This window comes from Neopsephotus bourkii, unplaced genomic scaffold, assembly GCF_033783945.1.
Source record: "Neopsephotus bourkii isolate Nb327-2 ecotype Australia unplaced genomic scaffold, CSIRO-AGI_Nbou_v1 NB_53, whole genome shotgun sequence".
Lineage (NCBI taxonomy): Eukaryota > Metazoa > Chordata > Aves > Psittaciformes > Psittacidae > Neopsephotus > Neopsephotus bourkii.
This window is the reverse complement of record NW_026900570.1, coordinates 15,144,517-15,169,738: the sequence shown is the minus strand read 5'-3', so window position 1 is coordinate 15,169,738 and position 25,222 is coordinate 15,144,517. Positions and strand designations below refer to the sequence as shown.

The following is a 25,222-nucleotide window of genomic DNA, read 5'->3' as shown; positions in this document are numbered from 1 at the left end:
CTGTGGTCAATGGCTCAATGTCTGTCTGGAGACCAGAAACAAGTGGTGTCCTTCAGGGGTCAGTGTTGGGACCGGTCTTGTTCAACATCTTCATCGCTGACATGGACAGTGGGATTGAGTGCGCCCTCAGCAAGTTTGCCAATGACACCAAGCTGTGTGGTTTGGTTGATACGCTGGAGGGAAGGAATGCCATCCAGAGGGACCTTGACACGCTTGTGAAGTGGGCTGATGCCAACCTCATGAAGTTTAACCATGCCAAGTGCAAGGTCCTACACCTGGGTCAGGGCAATCCCAGGCACAGCTACAGGCTGGGCAGAGAAGAGATTCAGAGCAGCCCTGCGGAGAAGGACTTGGGGGTGCTGGTCAATGAGAAAATGAACATGAGCTGGCAGTGTGGGCTTGCAGCCCAGAAAGCCAACTGTATCCTGGGCTGCATCAAAAGGAGCGTGACCAGCAGGTCGAAGGAGGTGATCCTGCCCCTCTACTCTGCTCTCGTGAGACCTCACTTGGAGTACTGTGTGCAGTTCTGGTGTCTTCAACATCAAAAGGACATGGATCTGTTGGAACAAGTCCAGAGGATGGCCACGAGGATGATGAGGGGACTGGAGCACCTACCATATGAAGACAGGCTGAGAAAGCTGGGGCTGTTCAGCCTGGAGAAGAGAAGGCTGTGTGGAGACCTCATAGCAACCAGTATCTGAAGGGGGCCTATAGGGATGCTGGGGAGGGACTCTTCGTTAGGGACTGTAGTGATAGGAGAAGGGGTAATGGGTTAAAACTTAAACACGGGAGTTTTAGATTGGATATAAGGAAGAAATTCTTTACTGTGGGGGTGGTGAGGCACTGGAATAGGTTGCCCAGGGAGGTTGTGAATGCTCCATCCCTGGCAGTGTTCAAGACCAGGTTGGACGAGGCCTTGGGTGATATGGTTTAGAGCGAGGTGTCCTTGCCCATGGCAGGGGGGTTGGAACTTGATGATCTTAAGGTCCTTTCCAACTCTAACTATTCTATGATTCTATGATACGTTGTGAGGGAGGAACAGTAGTGGACTCAGTTTTCTTGTCCAGTTGCTGAGACATCAAAAACTGAGACACAGGCAGCTGCATATTTATTCAGTATGACAAAAATTCATTATTTGCCATCAGTACCAAATAGCTGCATTATTATGTCAGTTTTGAGTCCTGTGGGAACTGCTTGAATCATTGATTTGTGTTCTCTTAGAGTTTTGGTTATTGGACTTTCTACACAGTGTGCAATAAGTTGCTAGTATCATCAGTTCACAGTACTGAAGTAAGAACCATGCAGCAGCTGGCGGATTCATAGCTGATGAATTTTACATGCATTTCAGTGTATATCACAAGACAGATTATAAGAGTGGCCTGAAAGCTGGTTAGAAAACATATGAAGCTAGACAGTGAGGTGCAAAAGAATCATTATATTCCCAAAATTAGAATTCTGATAGAAAAGAACATAGAAAATATATTTAAGATTTTATCTATGGAAGAAAAACCATGTGTTTTACTACTGTTTAAGTATTCATGAATACTATAGATTTAATCCTTTTTATTGCCTTTTTTTAAAAAACATGAATGATTTCATTTTTCTTATAAACATGAAGTATTCTCTGTTCATATCTAAAGTTATGGAAGTCTGCAACTTTGAAGATAAAAACCAGTGTGGGTGGTACCAACCAACTCTAGAACAGACACCAGGAAGCAATTCCATCCATACCACAAACATATTCAAGTGGGAACTTGGAAGAGGGACAGATCTTTATCCTGGACAAGAAAAACACTGCCCCTTAATTGATCATACTACGTAAGTACAATTTTACAGGTACCTGAATCGTTCTTGGGAAGTGTGAGTTTGGCCATATATGCATTTGCCAGGAGGGAAAACTGCTCAGTTCACGGTATTGAAGCAGTTTACTGATTTCTTAATGACATATATAATTAACTGACAATAAGTGAACTGGATATACAGGATCAATGGTATAAATACAAAAGATTAATCAAAACAGAAAAAATTCATAAACAGGTACAAATTTCTGAACACCTTTCTAGAAGTGATTCCCAAAAGCTTTAGTACCTCCCTGTCTACTGAAACACATGTGCACTCCCTCTCCAGAGGACTTGTTGGGTATAATCATGTTCTCCCTTATGGGAAAACAAGTTTGGAGATATGGATTCTCCAGCTTTATGCTGCAGCCTACAATCTGTTAATACATATGGCATGAGAAATCAACCCTCCTTGTAGCATCCCAAACTGTCAGCCCGCCAGCTGGATGCAGGCTATTTGAAGCATCCAGTGGGGACAGTGCTCTGCTCGTCTATGAACTGGTTGTGGCACCAGCAAGATTACCTCTGCCATGTCAAAACCATGGTTTGGCTGCTGCTGCTTTAACTCCATAATCTCTCCGTACTATTACAACATTTTATCCTACTTTCATACTTCTTTTCAAGCTGATTTCTTCTTTGTTTAAAAGCTGTCTTTGTAATTCACTGGCTACTATTTAATTGAGTTGATGGTGGTCATCATTTTAATCAGTTTTGGGTGAATATATTCTCAGATGTTCTTTATTCATCCAGGCAGTGTATATGCAATTATCCACTCCACTAGATATTGTTATCCTACAGTTTTGCCCAAGGGTGGGCAGTACAAATTATCCCAGCAGTGGGTCTTGTTAATTCTGCTATCATTTAACAATCAGCTAATGCAGTTCAAAATGACAGTAGTTAGTGTTAAATTCAGTTCAGTTGATGTTTTGCCGTTTTTCTGATAAATTATCTCACTTCCTAGTAATATGAAAAATATTTGTTCTCTCAGCAAAGATTTCTAAATTAATTTTGATTCCAGGTAGATTGTTTATGATAATTATTAATTTCACCCAAAGACGTTTCCTTTGATTTGCCTCAAGGAGCTTTTTTCTGTGGATATTTAGCTTTACCAGGTTTTTGTCCTGGTTTTTTGTCCAAACACCAGGTGGTGTTTGTCTTTTTTTTTATTTTTTTATTTTTCTTCAAGAGAGAAATGAGGTTTATAAAAAAAAGCATTAATGCAATTTATATTCCAGTTAAAAATAACAGTTAAGATTTATTGAAACAAAATCCCTACAGGTGACTAGCAAATGTGACTAGCACAAAAAACATTGTCTCATACAACTTCAATTCACCTGATAAGGAAACTTCTGAACAGAAAAAATACTTACCTAGTTCTAGCTACAGACATGTTCACTTTCTGTGGCATTAGTCCACAGAGTGCAAAAATAGACTTTAAATTAAAACATCTCCAACAGTCTTTGCTATGTTGCTACTAGTTTAAAATGAGATTATATTGCATTTACTCAGCATGTATTTCCACCAGCTCAATATATTGGTTTCACTTTGTCCTTCATTGAAATCACTGTATATTTAAAAAAAACCGCAACAATAAACCAAACACCACCAAAAAATCCTCATTCAATAATAGTAAAAAAGAACTAAAGTGTTACCTAATTCTTTCAGGGTGTCCACATTTTTTATATAAAGGAAGTGCATTACATTAAAAAGATCAACTATTTATGATAAATTGGCTGTCAAGTCTTTCCTTCACTGTTAATTGTTTAGCGAACACCAGCACTGTATGTGTACTTATTAAATCCTCTCACAGCCTTTCCACTGCACAGTGATACCTGAAGTTTTATTACTTTTTTCAACATATTTTCAGAGTTTAGTGAAACTAACAGTACAATGAAAAGGACTGACAAAAACAGAAAGTAAACAATCCATAGAGATTGCAGTTTTCAGGCAAAACTGAAATATATTGCTGTTGTAATGTTTCACATGAGATGTGATTCAGTAGTACTGTTTTTTCCATTCACTTTGTTTATTACAGAAGAGAACGGGAGCACAGTGCTTCCAAATTTCAGCAGGAAATGCAGAGCAGCAGTTTTGTGGAATTAAACCCCTGCAACATTTTGGTTTTGTTTCTCATCCATTTTCCACAAATATCCATGGAGTTAAATTAGAGACACTGTAATCCTGTGAGTTTGCTTTTTAAAATAAAACATGCATGATTATGTATGGAAACTTTAGCAACTGATATATTAATTAACAAAGCAATAGAACTACCTGTTCTGGGTTCAGCAGTAGCAGTTATTTTTCGCCTTTAGTAACTGGTGCAGAACTGTGTTTGTGACTTTCAGCCTGGGAACAGTGCTGATAACACTGATGTTTTTAGTTACTGCTCAGTAATGTTTACTCTGACCAAGGGCTTTGTGAGTCTCATGCTCTGCCAGGGAGGAGGGGAAGCTGGGAGGAAGCAGGGACAGGACACCTGGCCCAAACTAGCCAAAGGTATTCCATACCACAGCACGTCATGCCCAGTATATAAACTGGGGGCAGTTACCTGGAAGGGCTAGATCACTGCTCAGGTCAAGGTGGGTATTGGTCAGCGGGTGGTGAGTGGTTGTATTCTCTTCCCTTGTTATTTTCCTTATCATTATCATTATTGGTGGTAGCAGCAGTGGTTTGTGTTATACCTTAGTTACTGGACTGTTCTTATCTCAACCCATGGGAGTTACGTTCTTTTGATTCTCCTCCCCATCCCTCCGGGAGCAGGGGAAGAAGGGAAGGGAGCGAGCAAATGGCTGCATGGTTTCTGAGCTGCTGGCTGGGCTTAAACCACGACACTACCACATCCTTTCCCCCCCACCATGAATTTCTTTAAAAACAAATCTCTAATTTTTCATCATATAATCAGAATCTCTACTTCATAGAGATAATCCCCAAACCAGCTTATATGTGCTTATAATATATGGAATAATTTTTAAAGGACTGGCATACATTAATAAAAACTGTCTCTATTATTCCAACCAAAAGGATAAAAAAAACCAAAACAACCTTCTAAGACAAAACACCTTCCTGAAGGTGCAAACCAAGCCCCATTGCAATACACCAAAAGAAATTTTCATTACACCAGTTCTGTGTCTGTCGTTTTACATGGATGAGTGTCTGAAGAGTTCGACATATTTTACTTCTGTATATTTATGTTGGATTTTGTCTTACTCTGCTTAGGCTGTGATGGAACTGCTTGAAGAATCTGAAATTAACAACAATGCTTTTAAGAGCCTTTTTGACATGAAAAGTTATAAATGGTACCCAGGATACTATAGTTGGTTACACATACATTGAAGTGGAGGAAATGTATGAGCTTTATGTGATGCTTTTATACTCTGTAGGCCTGTTCTCAATAGTATTACTTCAGAAAAATGTGTGTGTATATCTATTGATCTTGTTTGAGAACTTTATTCACAGTGAAGTGAAACATAGCAGTGAGGCTCATAGACTTCACAGCTGTCTCTTAAGAAGCTGCTTATAGTACTTTTAAAAACAATGGAAAATGAAAGGGGATACTTCAGCCTGGTAAAGAGGGTTCTATTAGCATGTTACACTGTATCTATCACAGGCTCTGATGTGCATTATGCTTCTATATGTGCAATTCTTGAGTTGAACAAGCGTAGATTTCATCAAAAGAAAGACTTGAGAGCATTTAGAGAAATAGGGTAACAATAATGAACAAAAACTTAATTTTATTTATAGAATCATTAAACCGCATACTTTAGTTTCTGACTGTCCTGGGTTTAGCAGTAGCAGTCAGTTTTTCTCCTTCTTGGTAGCTGGTGCAGCATTGTGTTTTGACTGTCAGCCTGGGAACAGTGTTGATAACACCGATGTTTTCAGTTAAGTAATGTTTACCCTGACCAAGGACTTTGTGAGCCTCATGCTCTGCCAGGGAGGAGGGGAAGCCAGGAGGAAGCAGAGACAGGACACCTGACCCAAACTGACCAAAGAGGTATTCCATACCACAGCACGTCATGCACAGGATGTAACTGGGAGTTACTCGGAAGGGCTAGGGGAACTGCAGGGTTGGAGGAGGTGTTTGGTTGGTATGGGGGGGCGAGTTATCAGTTGGCTGGTGGTGAGGTGCTGTATTCTCTTCCCTTGTTATTTCCCTTATCATTATTATTATTGGTGGTAGCAGTAGTGATTTGTGTTATACCTTAGTTACTAAACTGTTCTTATCTCAACCTGTGGGAGTTGCATTCTTTTTGATTCTCCTGTCCACCGTCCAGGAATAAGGGGAGGGCAAAAAGGGGGGGGGAGGGGGGAGTGCGTGAACAAGCTGTCTGGCTAGGTTTAAACCACGACACTAACACATGGAGTCTGATGATAAATACAATACACTTTGATTTAGTGCAAGAATTCCTTCTTACACCTGTAGTGATTTTCTTCAGAGCACCTTTCTAATCTTGGTGTCCAGTTACGGGTCTTAGTATATGGCTAGTTCTTTGGTGCATTCATTGCCCTTGTTTCTGTTCAGTTTGGGTTTACTGTTAAAGCTTAACCCTGTATTTGCATGTCAAAGTTCAGGTGCTCAAGACAGAAAATTCTGTCTTGAACTGTGCAGAGCTAGCTCTGTGGGTATCCATCAATTTACAAACAGTTGTCTTCAAACACAGCCAGGGGATGGTTTCTGCAGTAAGAAATATCTCTATTCTATCCTTTCAGAAAGCAGACTTACAAAAAAATTTACATCTACTTTGTTATGGCATCACAATTTTTTGAGTCTGAGTTTAGTATGCATTAATGTTAAATGTTACTGGATGTGGCAGGTTACTAGATAAAACTATAATGATAAAAGAATTTACTCTTTTTGGAATTATTACCATTTGAAATTAAATCTACCACATATTGCTATAAGTGAAGATCTACATTCCTGACCAGTGTTTACAAAAACGCTGCAATTTCAGGCTTTGTTTTTTTTGGGTTTTTTTTATTTTCTTTTTTTTTTCTGTTTTTGTTTGTTTGCTTGCTTGCTTGGTTTTGGTTGGTTTTCGGGGTTTTGTTTGGTTTTTAGGTTGTTAAATGCAGATTAAAATTATTGAGTATTTAAGATCTATTAATAGTTAAGTGGTTGGAAGTGTTCAGTCGAGAAAATCTTTCTCTGATACATAGTAGAATTAATTAGGTTTTTATTGTCCTGTAAGATTACTGAAAGTTATAACTTTTATGACATTTTAATTTTGCATACAGGGTATTTTTTTCTGCAGTATCATCTTCACAGATGCAACTGTTTATTCAGGAAAGAACCCTGTTGAAGTCAACGAGTATGTTATGTGCAAGTCACTGCAAGATGCACTGTAAAATATCTGTCTATATGTTATGATCTGTAATCAGCCATCCTATATTATCTACAGAAGGATAGCTAGTCAAACTATTTCTGGTGTGGACACAAATATCTAGCAAATGCAGATACTAAAGAAACAAGATAATTTTTTCTCATTCTCCTTCTTTCTCCACATAAAACTTCTCACGTTTCCTGAAGAAGTGTGCTCTCTCACATTTCCTTCAGATTCACAACCATTATACATCTTGAGTAAAATCTTGGCCACTGTCCACAGACTACCCTTTCCTTCCTATATAAAGTGGTGCTTCAGGCTGAAACAATGGGCTTAATGGGCAGTGCATCAAGCAGCTCTTACCCAGAGCACAAAAGAAGTGTTAATATTTTTTCTTGAATGAGTGCTTATATATTAAGGTGTCTTTCACTTCTAAATTTTATAAAACTTATTTTGTGACTTCTAGAGGCAGATGCAGTGGTGAGAGAACTGGGAACTGTTAAGAGATTGCTTTTTTTTTTAGAAGTCTTATTACTTATAATTTCTGTAATATTTCTATATTGTTCTTACCCACCTTTCAGCAGTTTCTCACCTTAAAGCTCAGTTTCAAGTAAACAGTGTTATGGGCAGAGTGTGCACCTAGATTTCCTATTTCATGGTTAATATATTGATGTTACATTGGATTCTATGTGGGCACATACCAATATAAAGACTAAGCCTTCCTTGTGTCTTTGACAGTTTTCTTAGGAATACTGAGATGATAATAACTTTTGAATGCTTTATATTTCTATTGCAACCTTTGCTGCCAGTGCTGGAAAATAAGAAATGTTAGCATCTTTTATAGATTTTTAAAACATATATTTACATTTATGCCTACTTAGATTTTTACCACTACTTTCATATTATTTGGTTTCTGACACTGTAAACAAGAAATAATAAGAATCAACATAAAATGAAACTAGCATGATGGAAAGGTTAAAGTATCACAATTTACAACCATTTTGTGTCAAATATGTAAGGCTTTAAAATACTAACACTATACACTGATGACATAGTACAAGAAAAAAATGACACCAATATAAATATTTTCTCATAAATATGGTTGTTAGGAAAAAAGAATTTAGCTCCTTCTTAGCTCATGAAACAATCTAGGAATTTTCTCAGAAGTTTTTTGATTAAATGTTTTTTAACTAGAAAATCCTAGCTAATCTAAAACTAAAAGATCCTGCAAATATCCTAACGTTGCAAATATCTTAACTTTGGCAAAACTTTTGTCAGCTATTATTGGAGGAAATGGAATAGATAGAGAAGAAACTGATCTCCCCCAGCCACACTACCGTGATAAGGGATGCATAGGGATATAATAAATGCAGACTGAAACCACTGTCTTGTCTAATTCAAATCATCAGTTTAAGCTTTGATGGACCCACATTTTCCTGGTATGTCTATTATCCCACAGTCCTTCCCCTTTGATCAAGAGAATTCTTCTTTTGGATCTCATCTAGTACCCTAATGGTTTTTGACCACTGGTTTGGGGTTTCTCTCTGTACAGAAACTCATCTGGACTGATAGCAGGTCACTGATTTAGCAGGGTCTGGAGAGATATGTTGGAGAACTGAAGAATAATGTTTAAATGAGTAACAGGTCCAATATGTCTGTGGGGCTCTGATTTGCTATATGGAATCTGCACAGTGTTTATGGAAATATATTTTCAGGAAAAAATGGAAAGGAATACGGGAGCTGCTGACTTTTGAATTTCAAATTTTAGTATGGTGTGAGATGTTTATCCCTTTAAGGAAACTGAAATTTCATTCTTTGGTTTGCATCTTTGTCTGTTTGTTTTTGTCATTATTTCTGAGATGTGGAAGGAAATCAGAATTCTTTAATGAACTGGAGATGTTTGTTTCCTAACCAGATTTAGTTTTTACTCTAAATAAGAAACAAAGGGTGTTTTAGAAGTCCACCTAAGTGCTTAATCAGAGATTCTCATACAATTTGTAGAAGATATATGGGTGAATTAACACTTTATAAACTGAGGGATATTCAACAAATAATTAAATCTGAGCTTGAACTCTGTACGGAAAAGTTCAGCTGAGTATTTTTTATTTACTTTCAGACATTACAATAATAAACAATTACTACTGTCAAATGAGTAAAAAACGTGATAACACAACCACACTAAAGCTGGGCCTAATTTTTTAGATAGGCCTCTAACTTTTTTCTTTTTAATACATCTAATATTTCACCTAAATACTAACTTCCATTTAGTATATTCAATTCCCTGTGTTCCAAACTCTTTGAAGGCAGAAATGCAGTGAAGATGCTTTTATGAATGGCCATTCTTTGCTAGCTACATTTTAAATGATACTTGAAGTATTAAGCTATTAAGAAAGTCATGTGTAGCAATGTACCTCATTTGCTTATGTTGAATTTCTTATATCCATTAAATATTGTGAATTTCTAGCCCCATTAAAAAAAAAAAATAAAAGTGTGTGTGGGAAGTACTTTCATAGCATAAGAAAGGAATTTCAGAAGAGGTCAGATGATTCAATCGCGCAATGAAGAAACTACTACCCTGGCTGAAGATCACGCAAAGATGTCACTACATGCCCTTGTAAAAAGTCCATCTCCAGATTTCTTGCAGTCATCTTTAGGTACTTGAAAGCTGCTCTCAAGTGCCCTCTGAGCCTTCTCCAGGCTGAGCAAGCCCAGCTCTCTCAACCTTTCGTTATGGGCGAGGTGCTCCAGCCTTCTAGTTGTCTTCATTCCCATCCTCTGGACTCATTTCAAGAGATGCATGTGTTTCTTATGTTGGGGGTCCTAAAGCTGAACACAGTATTTCAGGTGAGGTCTCACAAAAGTGGAATAGAGGTGGAGGATCCCCTCCCTCAACCTTTATTTGGGGATTATTTTCACCTAATTGTGCTAAGGCCTGTAAATGTATTACTTTCTTTTGGGATTATTCTTAGCAATAATTCACTTCCATATATTTATGCTACTGTCTCAAGGTTGATGTAAATGAAAGCAGTTAAATATAAAGGTATCTGAATTTCCAGGATAGAGTGATAAAAGTATTAGCCATACTTCTCTCATCTGCTTCTGAATGGAAGGAAAAATAAGTTTGTGGACAAGATCCAGATTTCTCCAGATTGTTACTCTTCCCCCTAGAATCCTGCTGGACTCATGTCAGTCCGTGTTGGCTTTATCAACAGTTCTCAGTGATCTCACCTGCTACGTGTCTGAGCTACACGAGACGAAGATCTGAACCACATCTTAAGATGCATTTTTGAAACTTACTGTTCCTCCTTGACAAACATCTACTTGTATGTGGCTTAGAAAGAAAAAAAAAAAAACCACAAACAATACAAAACTATAAACTGCTAATCATTTCTTTTATAAGAAAGGAAGATTATCATTCTGCTGAATAGTTACTTCTCTTTTATGAGTGGTAGTAGAAATGGTAACTAATCATGACACTGTTTTCCTGCATGCATTTGATTTCTACCTAAAACTGTGTGCATAGGCAGTCCATCCCACTAATTACTGATTTATTGTGTAAAAGTAATTTTTTCAATTATGAATCTTATGTTCTTCATGTTTTCTAATTAACATGCAGAAAATTATCTGCAAAATGTTTTCATACATAAGTTCCTTCATGGCGGAATTAAGTTTCTCAACCTCCAGAATACATGGTAGGTCTTAAATAATATCCGTTGAAAGTATTTGGTGATTATCAAGTGTAAATTGTCCTATACAGAAAATGTAAATCTTAGTTTTGTTGTGACTTTGCAGTGATAAACCTGTATGTGCTAAATTAATAGCTACTTTATGACACACATCAGTGCATGTTGTGTTCAGTAGAGGTACCCCATTCTGAGATAAAATGTATCTAGATAAATAGTGAAGATGTTTTTTAAATTTTGTGACATTTTAAAGAAACAATTTTCTTACAGGACTTCAAAGTAACTTCATATTATTGAAAGAGTAGTTTTCAAAATATTTGTTTACTATTTCAGGGTTACTGCAGCAAAGAATGCATCAAAACCAATTGTTACCAGAGGCATGAAAAAGTCTTTTAGTCCTTCAGTCTGCTCTAAGTGTAAAAACTTGGGAAAGGCTGGTGGACAAAAAAAGTATTCTTGAATCTGAACCATTGGAATCTTGCCTCTATCCATTCAGCAGGACTTTCAGTCTGTGAACACCCTCTAGGCACTCTGCTTTTCTCTTGGCAGTGCTTGATGGGCATGGTCACTGTCTCCTCCCAGTTGCAGAGGTGCAACTGTACAGAGTGATTGCTCAGAGCCTGGCTAAACAGAAAAACAGAAGAGTGAGGAAAAACTAATACTAGTGCTCTTTTAAAAAGATTGGTCCCATCAGCAGGTTTGTAAGCCCTTGTTGGAAGGGTTTTTTGAGCAAATAGCAGCTCCACTGAAGAGAACTGAATCTTGTCTTTGGTCAACAACTGCTTTTTATTTTGAAAAGCAAGGAACCAAATCTTGGATACCCAAAACACTACTTCTGCACTTCTGGTCTCTCTGTACACTCAGAATCTGATGCTTACTGCAAAGCCAGACTCATCTTTCTCAGCAGCAAGAATTTCACCCAGTATCTTGTATTTTCCTGACTTCAAGCCAGGATCAAACCCTCTGATGTCCCTGAGGAAAGAGGTGGTGTCAGAGAGAAACCCAGAGGCCCCAAGCCCTCATCTATTTGACCCTGTGGGTAAAGGCTGACTGCAGCTCTGCATTTTGTTTTGCCAATATAAAAGTACCAGCTTCCTTTTCAAGGGCTTTTTGGGATTCTGGCTGCCTGGATACTCAGGCAAAAGGAAATATTACCATTTTAATTCTAACTGGAACTTAATTATGATGAGATGTTTTGTTTCAATAAAGAAAATCCTTTCTCCCTGAGCAGGTGTACTGAAGAAGGCTGGTATCTGTTTGCAGACAGTTCCAATGGAGAATTTGGTGACAAAGCTGACATTGCTACCCCAGTCATCTCCCTTACGGGACCCAAATGCAAAATTATATTCTGGAACCACATGAATGGTCCAACAATAGGCTCTCTGGAGGTACGGAGATGTTCTTTGGTTTGGGCTGTTTTTACTGCCTGAAATTGCTGTGGGAAAATTCATGCCTTGTCATTTACTTTCATTAAAGCCTAGGCTGCTAGTAAATGAAAATGAACAATTACTGTAAGTCCACTGTTCTCAATATGTTATGATCTGAGTGAAGCATTAGGTCAAGTAAGCCAGGGAAAATATAACTTTTAGCAATCAAAAATAATGACCTTTATAGGCATACTGTGGCTGGAACATCTATACAAATATAAGCCTTGTACTGCACTCTTTGACACTGAAAAGCATCAGTAGATATTTGGACATTGAGGTCTTGGCTGAATTTGGGAGCATGAAAAAAAAAAGTTGTTTTATTAAAATTTGCTGTCATTTTTTGTAGAAACAGCTTATTCCTCGGAAAGTTTAACATATATCTTTTGGAGATCAATTGTATTATTGTAAGCAGCATTGAACTATTACTAGAACATAACAGCAACAAACCTGCTTACCCGTATGCTTTTCTTCTCTCCAGTTAAAAGCAGTTCTGTAAAGAAAATATAACTTGTTTAGAGGCTTGTAGATCAAATGGGTCACTGCAAAATGAATTAATAAAGCAGCAACACTGTTCTCAACATTTTTTTGCCACGCATCTGAGTCCTTATAATACGTTTTCCCATGAATGTTGCACTATAACTTACAGCGTCAGAATTGGATTGAAAAAATACTCAGGATAAGTTACCCAGCTACCTGTGCACTCAATATCAAATTGGGTGTGGCCAGTGCATGTAGATTTGGTTGTATAAATAAATTCTCTCTAGTTCAGTTACTCTGAATAACGTAAGAAAAAGGGGCAGAATTAAGCTTTTCCAAAGATGAAATTAAAATGTTTGTTAACATTAGAACTGAAATCAGATGTGCTGTTCTTCGCTCCATGCATGTGGCTTGCCAGATGTTCAGAGGAAACATGTTCTGTGTTTACTTGAATTGTTCTTAAACAATTTTTAAAAGTACCACTGAGTTTTTCCCAAGTAAGTAAAGATCTTGCAAGGCTGCTTGGCAGGTAGTCAAATTTTAATTTATCAGAATTAGTGGGAAAATCATACTATAATGCTGGTTGGCCCTCGGTTTTAAGCCTCGGGACAGATCAATTTGCTTTGAGACTTCTTTACTCTAGCGTCCAGGGCTTCTTCACAATGTGGGAACCCATATTAGTTGGAATAAGGTCCACAGAGTGTTTTGTAGAGCACCAAAGTCCATGGAGCTGTGTCTAGTATTACTACCACAAAAGGCAAGTGTTATATAGTGGTGGGTTTTTTTTCAGTATCAGCAGCTACAATTTCCATTTACTCCTTAATTGATTTCCCCTGCCATTAGTTAATTGATTTTAAGATGTACCAAAGGAAAATAACAAAAAACTTTACATTTTAAATGTTGTCAATAATTACTTGGTTTCAATTGCTTAATTATGCAATGAGTAATGAATGTAGGAATAACTCAGAATATAAAATTATTTAAGTTATTTCTCATTATTTTCTTCAAAAGGTTCTAAGTATTACATGAATATGACCCTTTTATGTGCTTAAAATTCTAATGGCCTTTTATCTGTCTCTTACCCTAAAACTACCACATTTTTATTTAATTTTCATTGAATTCTTGCATTTTAGTGTGCATCTGTGCTGTCAAATGTCATATGAAATAATAGAATTGGTTGGGTTGGAAGGGACCTTAAAGATCACCTAGTTCCAAACCCCTTGCCACGGGCAGGGACACCTTCCACTAGACCAAGTTGCACAAAGCCATCTGCCCTGGCCTTGAATACTGTCAGAGATGAAACAGACATAGCTCCTCTCGGCGACTTGTTCTGATGTCTCATCAACCTCACAGTGAAGAATTTCTTCCAGGTATATAATCTAAGTGTAATCTCTGTCAGTTTAAAGCCATTCTTCCATTGCCCTGTTCATACAGGACATGTTGAAGACTTAACCTGTTGTTAGCATTCGTGGCTGTTTTCCTATTTTTCTTATATTCTTAAACATTTAAAGATATTAAATGTAAACATTAAAGCTGCCACTTTATTGCACAAATTTGGATTGAATATTTGTTGGAATAATTTTTGCCTGGTTTCTGCCTTCTGATTTGGCAAGGGTAGCTCTATCAAAGTACTAGATGTGCTTTTTCAATGACTTGCTATGTAATTGAAAGGCATAGGGGTTCAAAGTGCAGTAAGGTACAGGGAAGCCTTGGATCTTAATAGCACACAAATTTATGACCATACTTAACTGTATAATTAAATTATAACTTTTGGCATGATGTGTTAAAAAAAAATTCTGATGAAAGACTTGTGTTTATAATTTAGAAGGTAATTTACAGTGTGCAATAAAATGTGTTTCTCTATAGTCACACATACCTATATTCGTATAAATAAATAGTTTGTAGGTAAGAAAAACCTTTTCTTATTCAGCACCCTTTACTCTCTCAAATAATCCTTTCCTTGTCTCAATTTTTTTTCCCTTAAAATTCATGTTTTCTGTGGCCAGTTCTTGACTATAAAGTCAGATGTCACTCAGTTTTCTATTCAATTTAATATATTACACCTGTTTCTTCTGTTTCTCTGGAATGAAAGCTCTTCAGTGTGAGGATCTGCTCTTTGCTTGGCAGAATTTACCTGTTATGCAACATCAAAGACACTCACAGGACTGCATAAATTTTCCAACAAAAATCTGTTGATTTCTTTTTCATTGAGATGAAGAGCCCTAAGAAGATTACACAGGGTAGCAATAAATCCTTGAAAGCAGAAATGGTTCAGGCAAGTGGTGAACTGATGCTTAGCTCTGTGAGTACTGGCTGGAGACACAGCTTGGCACACTTCATCAGACACCCAGATTGTTGTTATTGTCAGCTCAGTTGAATTTGGATGCCCAAGAGGTTGGAGCAAAGTATATTTAGGACTTTATGCTCATGTTGAAAAGTGGCAGCTTTCTCCAGTTAAATGGCTATTTATAAGGGTGAGGGTTTTTGCAAGTCTTCCATTGCTCAAACAGATGAAATCTGGTCTTTAAAAGAAAAAAAAAAAAAAGTTTTTATTTGTAGAAGAAAAGACTTTTCATAGGAATCAGGACAATAAAATCAATCCCAGAATGGAGCAATCTAATGGATGCATGAACTAATATATTTTTCAGTAACTCTTCTTGTTAATACTGTTTCCATGTTTTACAAATGGATCCCTACCTATTAATAAGTAATTTTTATCTGTGGCTGACCATTTGTGATAAATTAATAGGTTAGGTTAGTCCAGGTAAAGCTCTGGACTGAGTATGCCTATGAGGGGTTCCAAAAAATCTTAAAACTCTTTTTTTTTCTTGGAATACTTGGAATACTCTGGCACTGGTAAATCCCTTTGAATATTAAGAAAAGATTCTTCACTGAGAGGGTGGTCAGTTACTGGAACAGGCTTCCCCATGAAGTGGGGAGCCTGTAAGAGTTCAAGGAGCATCTGGATGATACTCTTAGTCATATGGTTTAGGTGCTCCTGCGAGTATCAGGGAGTTGGACTCAGTGGTGCCTTCCAGCTCCAGGTATTCTATGATATCTAATGGCGGTACAAGATACTCTCAGGCTCTCGTATACAGTGAAGGGACCTGAAGTGTGTTGGTAATGGGAGGACTTTTTGTGATCTACAATTATTTCCTATTTAGGTACTCTGTAAAACTAGTAACAGGACTTCTAAACTGTGGACTCAGAGTGGCAGCCAAGGTCCCCAGTGGAACAGAGCAGAAGTGTTCTTAGGAATTCGTTCTAATTTTCAGGTATGTATTCTTATGTTACGTGATTCCTAAACAACTGCCTTTAAGTACTTTTATGTTATGCCTTCTTCACCTCTTATTTTCTTTTTTTTTTTTTTTTTTTTTGTCCCGCACACATGTTTTTTTTTTGAATAGCAAAACTTATCTTTTTGGGTGTCTGATTGGTTATCTGAGCTGGACACAAGGTTTTAGAGATTTTTTTGCTCCCCTTCAATCTCAGACTGATATACAGAGAATCCCTTTTATCCTTGAATCCAATTTAGGTTAATCTATTCCACTTCCTTCTTCTTAGCGTGTACTAGTACTACCTCTTTTTTTTTAAAAAAGAGACTTGAGCATGATATTTGCTTGGAAATATGAGCTGATGCTAAAGCCTCTTAGAGATGCTTAGTCGTGGGTATGCCATGCTTAGCAGTATCCTTACAGGTGGAAACAGAAACAGCCAGGAACATATTTAAAAATGTCACATTCTGTGGTACTTCTGTCTTGGATGCTTTTTAATGAAAATTTAACATTCTTTTCACATTCATGGGAATACTTGATGAGTGATAATTGATGGGTGACTCAGACTAGTCTTTTTCATGCTTACTTTGCAGGAGTATGTGGAACCCGTGCTATTAATTCAGGACGAGTGGGTACTAGTATCTCTTTCTGTTGCTCATTTTCTTTTCCTTTCTTGTATTTTATTGTTGTACTTGGTCAATGTTAGAAGATGGACATTCACCAACTATAGTGACAGACATGTGCAAGCAGTAGTATAAGCTTTCATGAGACTACTTTGACAGTGAAAAATGACCACTTTATATTCCAAGATTTGCTTGGACTGCCACCGTCTCTGTTCTATTAATTGTTGCATATGCAAGCTTTTAAGTCTTTATAGTGTCTTACTGTAATAACTATGTAATTTTTATTAGATTGCTTTCAGAGCAAATCATGGTGTCAGTTACATGGGAGACGTGGCAGTGGATGATATTACCTTTGAAGATTGTTCCCCTTTGCTCATCCCAGGCAGACTTTGCACATCAGAGGAATTCACATGTGCCAACAAGTACTGCATCCCAAAGGATAATCTGTGTGATTTTGTAAATGACTGTGCAGATAACTCAGATGAGAGCCCTACTATTTGTAGTAAGTACAGTATTTTTTTATTATAATTATCATACATAACAGAATTTTTATTAGTTGAATACCTTTTGCAGCTCATCAGCTAAGACAGCAAACAAGAAAATAATAATTGAATTCTATTCCTTGGCTTTTAAGGACTTAAAATGATTATTATTTACTTTTAAATCATAAAATAGAAGCTGAAAACCTGTTAGTGAATTTTTTAAAACAACTCAGAAGGCAGCTGTCTTTAAAAGCAGAATTGAAATCTGTTTTCCATATGAAAAGAATGTATTAAAGCTGAAAAAATACTTCAAGCGTAATACCTTTGGGATATGAGAGACCTACCTCCTTTGATATTTCAAGGTTTGTCAGGTCTCATAGCAAACAATTTTAATGTATATACTGTACAGTTTTGATTTTACAAGAGTTATCAAGAAACAGCATCTGTAGTATTGGATTCAAAGAATGAAGCCATATCAAATATGTTCTCTGGAGAAATGTACCACAATATATAGTACTAATTTTTTTTCCTACACAATCGTGAGAAATGCTTACACAATCAAAACCACATTGTTTGGTATTGTGTGAACAATTGCCCCATTTTTATTGAGATTATGAATACAGTTTATTACATTCTCAGTGAACAAAATTATATGAAGCAAAATTATGCTAACATCCTATGGAGTTGAGGTACACAGCAAAGGCTGACTGTGTTTTACAAATTATTTTCATACTTTTAAACTTCTCAGTGATTTCCAAACTGGGAATAGCATTTCACTAAGCTATATGGTGACTGGTTTAGATCTTCTGCAACTAAAACTAAGGAGTGTATCAGGTTGGGATTACTCTGTTGAAAACTATTGCCATATCTTGGCTTCTATTTTGTGAAATATTTAGAAATTGTTCACCCATGACCTATCAAGTTTTCTGGGTTGTATGTATCTCCTGTGAAACACTGTTAGCCAATACAGACTGAAGCATTAGGGGCAAGATGGTTCAAACAAGGTGATGGTATTCAGTTTTGTAACCACCTGAAGTATTTAATATTGATTGCCTGTTAGAAAAAAGGTGAACTGAAACAGTCTCACAAAGAAAATTCCTTCCTGTAAAGTGCTTTTTTTATTGCTATGTCTAAGTTTAAAAAAGGTAAAAAGTAGTTAAAAAAAAAACAAACAAAAAACCTGACTGCATTTTAGCAGAAAGTTTTGCAATAAGGTATTACAGAGCCTTAAGAGCACAGGATGACTGGGATGAAACTTCTGCATCAACACAGATTTTGCCTCAGATAAAAAAAAAAATTCATTTCATAGTGTGTACTTGTGCTGTAAAATGCTTAATGACCAATTATGACTTTCTTTGTAAGGTCTGGGAGGGCTTTCTTTGACAACATTTTCAGTAATGATGTCAGGAATTAGACTGTTTGTTTTCCCTTTTTTCCCCCTTTTATATTTTTGGTTTTAAAATAACTATGCTGCTTTAAATTTCCACTATGTGCTGGTTTCTTTTCTTGAGGCTTCCTCTGTCATACATTTAATAAACGAAATATATAATACAGCACTTGCCGAAAATGTACTTAACAAGGAAATGCTTGTTCTGTTTTCCCAGCTTTATTGTGAAGCAGGCTGCCTTCAAAGAGGATGTAGTGATAGGAAAAACACATTTCCACTCTTTGTGGAGTTTCTTCTTCATTCTTTGCAGCCATCAAAGAAGTTTCCTCACTGCTGAACCATAGAGCAGTAGCTTGAAAACGTCAAACTAGGAAGCCTGGCAAAAGCTTTAGTAGCGAAAAGCATGATAGATTAAAGGATAGGAAGCAAAAAAGGTAGTTTTCCACAGGCACAGTGACTGTGTTTAAAAAAAGCCTTGAAAACTGTGCAGCTTCCAAACCTATATAAAGTAGGTTTTAGCAGTAGGCCTTCTTGGATTACTTGCTTTAACTGTCAACGTAGTTCACTGTGTGCATGAAGACTCACCACATCTTAGTTAATGAAAGTTTTCTGCACCATGTTGAAAGAAACTAGACCCTGATCTATTATATTCCCAAAACTCCAGAATATACACAGGACTGTGCCACATGATGATATTCTCCAAGTCTAATTACCAGTGTCTAGACAAAGCCAGTTCTGCTGAGATATAAACCATGCCTCATAAATCTGTTAAATTACTATTGAGAGATCTGTGCCTTGGTTTTGTTTACTTTGTTGGTGGTTCTTTTTCGCTAGTTGCATGATGTCAGTGCCATAAAATAAGTGAAGTACACGTTAACAGGTATATTGGTTTGTCAAGTGCTCAGAAATTATCCCATTAGATACTGAGTGATCCACTCTCAGAGTTTTCTTTAACTATAATACTACTTTCTTACTAGAAGTGTATGAAAACAAAATAACCCACAACAGTGCTGGAGAGGCATTGGGTGATAGCACTCCTTCAGCTTTGTTCAAAAACTGTCAGGGTTTAACTTATGCTGCTTGAAGTTACCAGAGTATAAGGGGAAGGTCTCTGAGGCAGCTCTGGTTGGATTGAGCTGGGCATGCCTCCCTGAAGTAGAAATGGTATTTTATGAGATCTACTAAATTAAATTTTGTAAAAAAAGGCTATGGGGGCAGTAGTGTTATTCCAACCTGAAGTATGGATTAATGCTAGTGCAGATGGCTCTACTTTTTAAACATCTGGTTTTGTCTAAGCTTGGTTAATGTTTGGTTTAGGTCATAAGTGTTCTTCTAAAGAAAATGTCTCAGTTATCCCTATTTATCATAATTTAGTTTATATTGTAGAGTGTGCTCAAGTATATGAACTAGGATTTTTTCATTAGAAAATAAAAGACGAGCTCCAGGAGAGCATCAAATGGATTTTAACCATTAGTGGTCATTCATTCTGCAGGACCACTCTATAGCACTTCAGTCGTTAATTCTCCCTAAATGTAGTCTGGTTTTCAACATTGTAGTGGTTTAAACCCAGCCAGACAGCTTTTTCACTCACTCCCCCCCTTCTTGCCCTCCCTCTACTCCTGGAGGGATGGAGAGGAGAATCAGAAAGAATGCAACTCCCATGGGTTGAGATAAGAACAGCCCAGTAACTAAGGTATAGCACAAATCACTACTGCTACCACCAATAATAATAATGATAAAGGAAATTATAAGGGAAGGTAATACACCACCTCACCACCAGCCGACCGATAACTCGCCCCCCCCAGCCCGACCAAGCACCGACCGATATCTCCTCCAACCCTGCCGTCCCAGCCCTTCTGGGCAACTCCCAGTTACATCCTGGGCATGACATGCTGTGATATGGAATACCACTTTGGTCAGTTTGGGTCAGGTGTCCTGCCTCTGTTTCCTCCCAGCTTTCCTCCTCCCTGGCAGAGCATGAGGCTCACAAAGTCCTTGGCCAAATCAAAACATCAGTGTTTTCAGCTCTGTTCCCAGGCCAAAAGTCAAAACACAGCACTGCACCAGCTACCAAGAAGGAGAAAAATGACTGCTAAACTCAGGACAAGAGTACAAGAGTATTGCTCTACATACCTGCACTTATAGCTCTGTACTTGTTCATCTAGGCACGGTTGTTGGAAATGACTTAAAATAGTTTAAATTTTGTTTGATTTAATTACTTAGTTTATGACAGAGATTCATTAGACCTTTTGTGATCAATATGCCTACTGATAACTGGTTTTCTTAAATTAATAAACTTTCATAAAGTAGACTAACTCACCAGCCCCTTGTCACTGCTCCAAAGACAAAAGCATTACCTTTGCTTTTGTTCTTCACTAAGACTTCATAGTTCTTCACAGAAGTGTCTACTACCTAAGATTAAATACACAAATGCACAGTCATCTGTTGTAACTCGAGCTTCTAAGCAGGCTGCCTAAGTTCATAGAATCATAGAACAGTTAGGGTTGGAAAGGACCTTAAGATCATCTGGTTCCAAACCCCCCTCCCATGGACAGGGAAACCTCCCACTAAATCATGTAACGCAAAGCTTTGTCCAACCTGGCCTTGAACACTGCCAGGGCTGGAGCGTTCACAACTTCCTTGGGTAACCTATTCCACTGCCTTGCCACCCATACAGTAAAGAACTTCCTCCTTATATCCAATCTAAACTTCCCCTGTTTAAGCTTGAACCTGTTACCCCTTGTCCTGTCTCTACAGTCCCTTATGAAGAGTCCCTCCCCAGCATCCTTGTAGGCCCCCTTCAGATACTGGAAGGCTGCTATGAGGTCTCCACGCAGCCTTCTCTTCTCCAGGCTGAACAGCCCCAACTTTCTCAGCCTGTCTTCATACGGGAGGTGCTCCAGCCCCCTCATCATCCTTGTGGCCCCAATCTGGGTTTGTTCCAACAGTTTCATGTCCTTTTTATGTTGAGGACACCAGAACTGCACACAATACTCCAATTGAAGTCTCACGAGAGCAGAGTAGAGGGGCAGGATCACCTCCTTCGACATGCTGGTCATGCTCCTTTTGATGCAGCCCAGGATACGGTTGGCTTTCTGGGCTGCGAGCGCACACTGAAACCAGCTCATGTTCATTTTCTCATCAACCAACACCCAAAGTCCTTCTCTGCAGGGCTGCTCTGAATCTCTTCTCTGCCCAACCTGTAGCTGTGTCTGGGATTGCTCCAACCCAGGTGTAGGACCTTGCACTTGGCATGGCTAAACTTCATGAGTTTGGCATCAGCCCACTTCACAAGCATGTCAAGGTCCCTCTGGATGGCATTCCTTCCCTCCAGCGTATCAACCGAACCACACAGCTTGGTGTCATCCATAAACTTGCTGAGGGTGCACTCAATCCCACTGTCCATGTGACCAACAAAGATGTTGAACAAGACCGGTCCCAACACCGATCCCTGTGGGACACCACTTGTTGCTGGTCTCCAGCTGAACATTGACCTGTTGATCACAACTCAGTATATGGCCATAAGTTTTTAATCAGTGGGGTAACTCACTGATGAAAGTACATGTCATTTAAAAATGTACTGTTTTAGTTAGATTATATAAATTTTCCTATAGATATGAGCATTTTTCTTTGTTGACTATAGAGATCCTACAAGGACATATAAATTCAGGTAGGTAACACGCAATATATAAAACACTACCTGGGATGTTCAGTGCTTGTGCCTTAAGGTCTTGAATCTTGAAAACATTCCTTTAAAATAAAATGTTCAGTTGCCTGCATGAATTTTATTAACTTGAGATGTAACTTGTAAGTAATGGAAGGAGTTTCTTTAACAGGGATCAGAAAATATTATGTAATTAAATCATCATATGGCAGAAGTTGAGGGACAAATTTTATGGGAAGTTACATTCAGCTGATGTCAATTATAATCTGTGTTTTGCATAAATGATAAAGATATTTAACACATAAGATTTGGGTATTTTTAATTCTTATTTCAGATGGCATCATATTTGCAGACAAGGGTAAAAGACAGTGAAGCTATTTTCGTTAAACAGTCGCTATATTTAAACAAAAGTTTCTAGCTTCTTTTTTACACTTATAACCTCCATAAAGGAAAATACATGGAAGAAATCTTGCATCTGATTTCAGCCTGAAATTTTAGATGTAGTCTGTCTGAATTGCTTTGGTCCATGGGTAGACTGCATGGATTTTTGGCCTCATTATTGAGTTTTCTGACCAGCTGCTAGTTATAGAAAAGCTTCTTTTAATTGGCTGAAGTTTAGCAGACTTTGTCAGAAGGGGTTCTGTTAATATTTTACATTTTTTGTAATTCCTTATATTATTAGACCAAATGATCCGTATGGTTTCCAAATTTATCTTCAAAGCACTTTCCTTTCCAGCAATAATATAATAAATAGTAAGAATATTCAGGGCACAGTTAAAAGTCCCTTGAAGGCTCTGCTGAAATTCCAGTTTATTTCAGCAAGTTTAGTCTTACTTGGTAATCATTAGAATAAGCTTATAAATGCATTGAGGAAAAAAATATAGACAATATTCTGGAGTGGGCAATTGACTAAACCTCAATTTATATGGACAGTTGGCTCACCATGATGGCAGCTTTGACATTCAAGATTGGAAAATCTGTAAAGGGCATACGCATGGTTTCATATAAAAATAAACCCAAATTATGGTAGCTTTCTCTTTTTCTAGGCATTAAGTACAATCATCTATGTTTGTATATTGGTTAAGAAAATACATGTGTGAGCTCTTCCGGAAACCTAAAAAAATAAACTATGGGTGCAATTCAGGTCAAAGTTATCACACCTACAGTCATATTTTAACTGTGTCTTTATGATACTCAATAAACTAATTTGAAAGGGTTTCTGTTCCCTAAATACAGGCATTTGTTATCATTTTCACATGACCTTAACCTGTTCCTCCAAAAAGAAGCCGGTTTTCTGCAGATTTCTTGGATGTCCTATGGAGGGTAGCAATTGACCTCTGCTTATTAGACCCTAAAGAGCCATTCAGCTTGATCTAAAATAGATTGCTGTATTTGGTTACTTTTATACCAAGAACTCTGACCATAATAATGAGAGCCTGAGACATACCTCACATATATGCAGTTTTCCTGTATCTATTATTAGATATATATAAAATTAGATATATACTTAATATCTCTGTGATATTATGTAATAGATATTTTATTATCTCTATTATTATGACCTAGAACATTATAAATGTACTGTTTAATAAGATACATGTATTTTTTTTTATAAAAGAGCTTTTTTTATGGATTTGAGTACAAGGTTGTAATATATGTACGTAATTAGCTTCTTGAAAACAAATCTCTGTTCATATGTGTGCAAATGTCTTTCAGGTACATCTATTGGGAATTGCAATTTTGAGTTTGATCTTTGTGGATGGAAGCAAGATGAGAGTGATGATTTTGACTGGAACCTCAGAACTAGCAGTACTACAAAAATGGGCACTGAACCAGCTACTGATCATACATTGCAAGAGCCATCTGGTCATTATATTTTTATAAAGAGTTCATTTTTTCAGCTGTCAGGACAGAAAGCTAGAATTTCTAGTCCTGTCTTAAGCAGAAGGAATAAAAACTGCAAGGTATGTGGGGGTGTGGTACTAGCAGAAATGCAGAATTTGAGTTCTACATTGGACCAACGTAGTACTCCTAAAATGAATAAAGATAATCATTAAACTATTTCTTGAGACAAAAACAAGAATGTTACAGAAGAGTCAGGGTCTGATCATATTTTCTTGAAATCATAAGAAAACGTATTTTGTTGCAGAAGAATGATTTCTGCAAGTACTCTGAGATATTCAGATTAAGTTGATAATGAATGTGGTGTTTGATTTAGAATATGTCTTATGAAACACTCATTGTAACTGATCAGATGATCTCTAAAACTACTTCATACCATTCTGTGAGTGATTAAATATGAAAGAAAGGGTGAACAAATACAGAGTGATCGAAGTTGCATGTCAGCCTAGAATCTAGGATAAAGAGGTTAAGCTTTTACTTTGTTAATTATTTTGCTATTAACACATGATGATCTGCCTAACTTGGCAACATGGATGTTGCTTGGCTATCTAAATTTACTCAGTTAAATAAGCTCAAAAGCTTCCTAATGATCTGGCCCTAAAGTAGTCACTTCGCTATCCAGCATTAGAGCATCTCCATTACTGATGCCACACTTGGAATTCTTACTCCATCTATTTACTGGAGATACTGTTCTAGTAACTTGCTTGAGAGATTATATCACCATCTTTACATTTATAGAAGATGTAAAATTTATTGACTTTCTGCCTATAAAGTAGAATATGTGATTATTATAAATTATATTTTTGTCCTCAGAGGTCTCATTTTGCAAGTTCACTTTTATTCATCTATCAAGTAGCTAGCTCAAATGGATAATCAAGTGGATAAATTTAATGCTTAAAATTAAATCTGGACATAGCTTTTTTTCTTTTTTTCCCTACATAGCATTATTGCTGTAAGATGTATCTAGAAATGATGAAATAGAACAGAAGACCAATATTGTAACACCAATATCTAAAATTGTTTGGTGTAATTGAGATACAGGTATTTCAAATAAATGTGAAATCCAGAAAGTAATGTTGGGCACAGGAGGTTAGGAGGGAAATGAGTTCAATGATTGTAAAAGACAAATATGAAATACAGTCT

General features: G+C 37.2%; 1 protein-coding gene across 1 annotated transcript in view; it reads left to right on the top strand.

Annotated features, from left to right (window-relative positions):
• MALRD1 (MAM and LDL receptor class A domain containing 1) overlaps window positions 1–25,222 on the top strand; it is a 260,927-nt gene that overhangs the window by 89,677 nt on the left and 146,028 nt on the right. Inside the window, exons 21-25 of the mRNA XM_061352209.1 lie at window positions 1,641–1,818; window positions 12,074–12,230; window positions 15,911–16,021; window positions 16,933–17,146; window positions 23,894–24,141. Of these exons, the coding sequence (XP_061208193.1) occupies window positions 1,641–1,818; window positions 12,074–12,230; window positions 15,911–16,021; window positions 16,933–17,146; window positions 23,894–24,141 (908 nt within the window). The remainder of the gene's footprint in view (window positions 1–1,640; window positions 1,819–12,073; window positions 12,231–15,910; window positions 16,022–16,932; window positions 17,147–23,893; window positions 24,142–25,222) is intronic.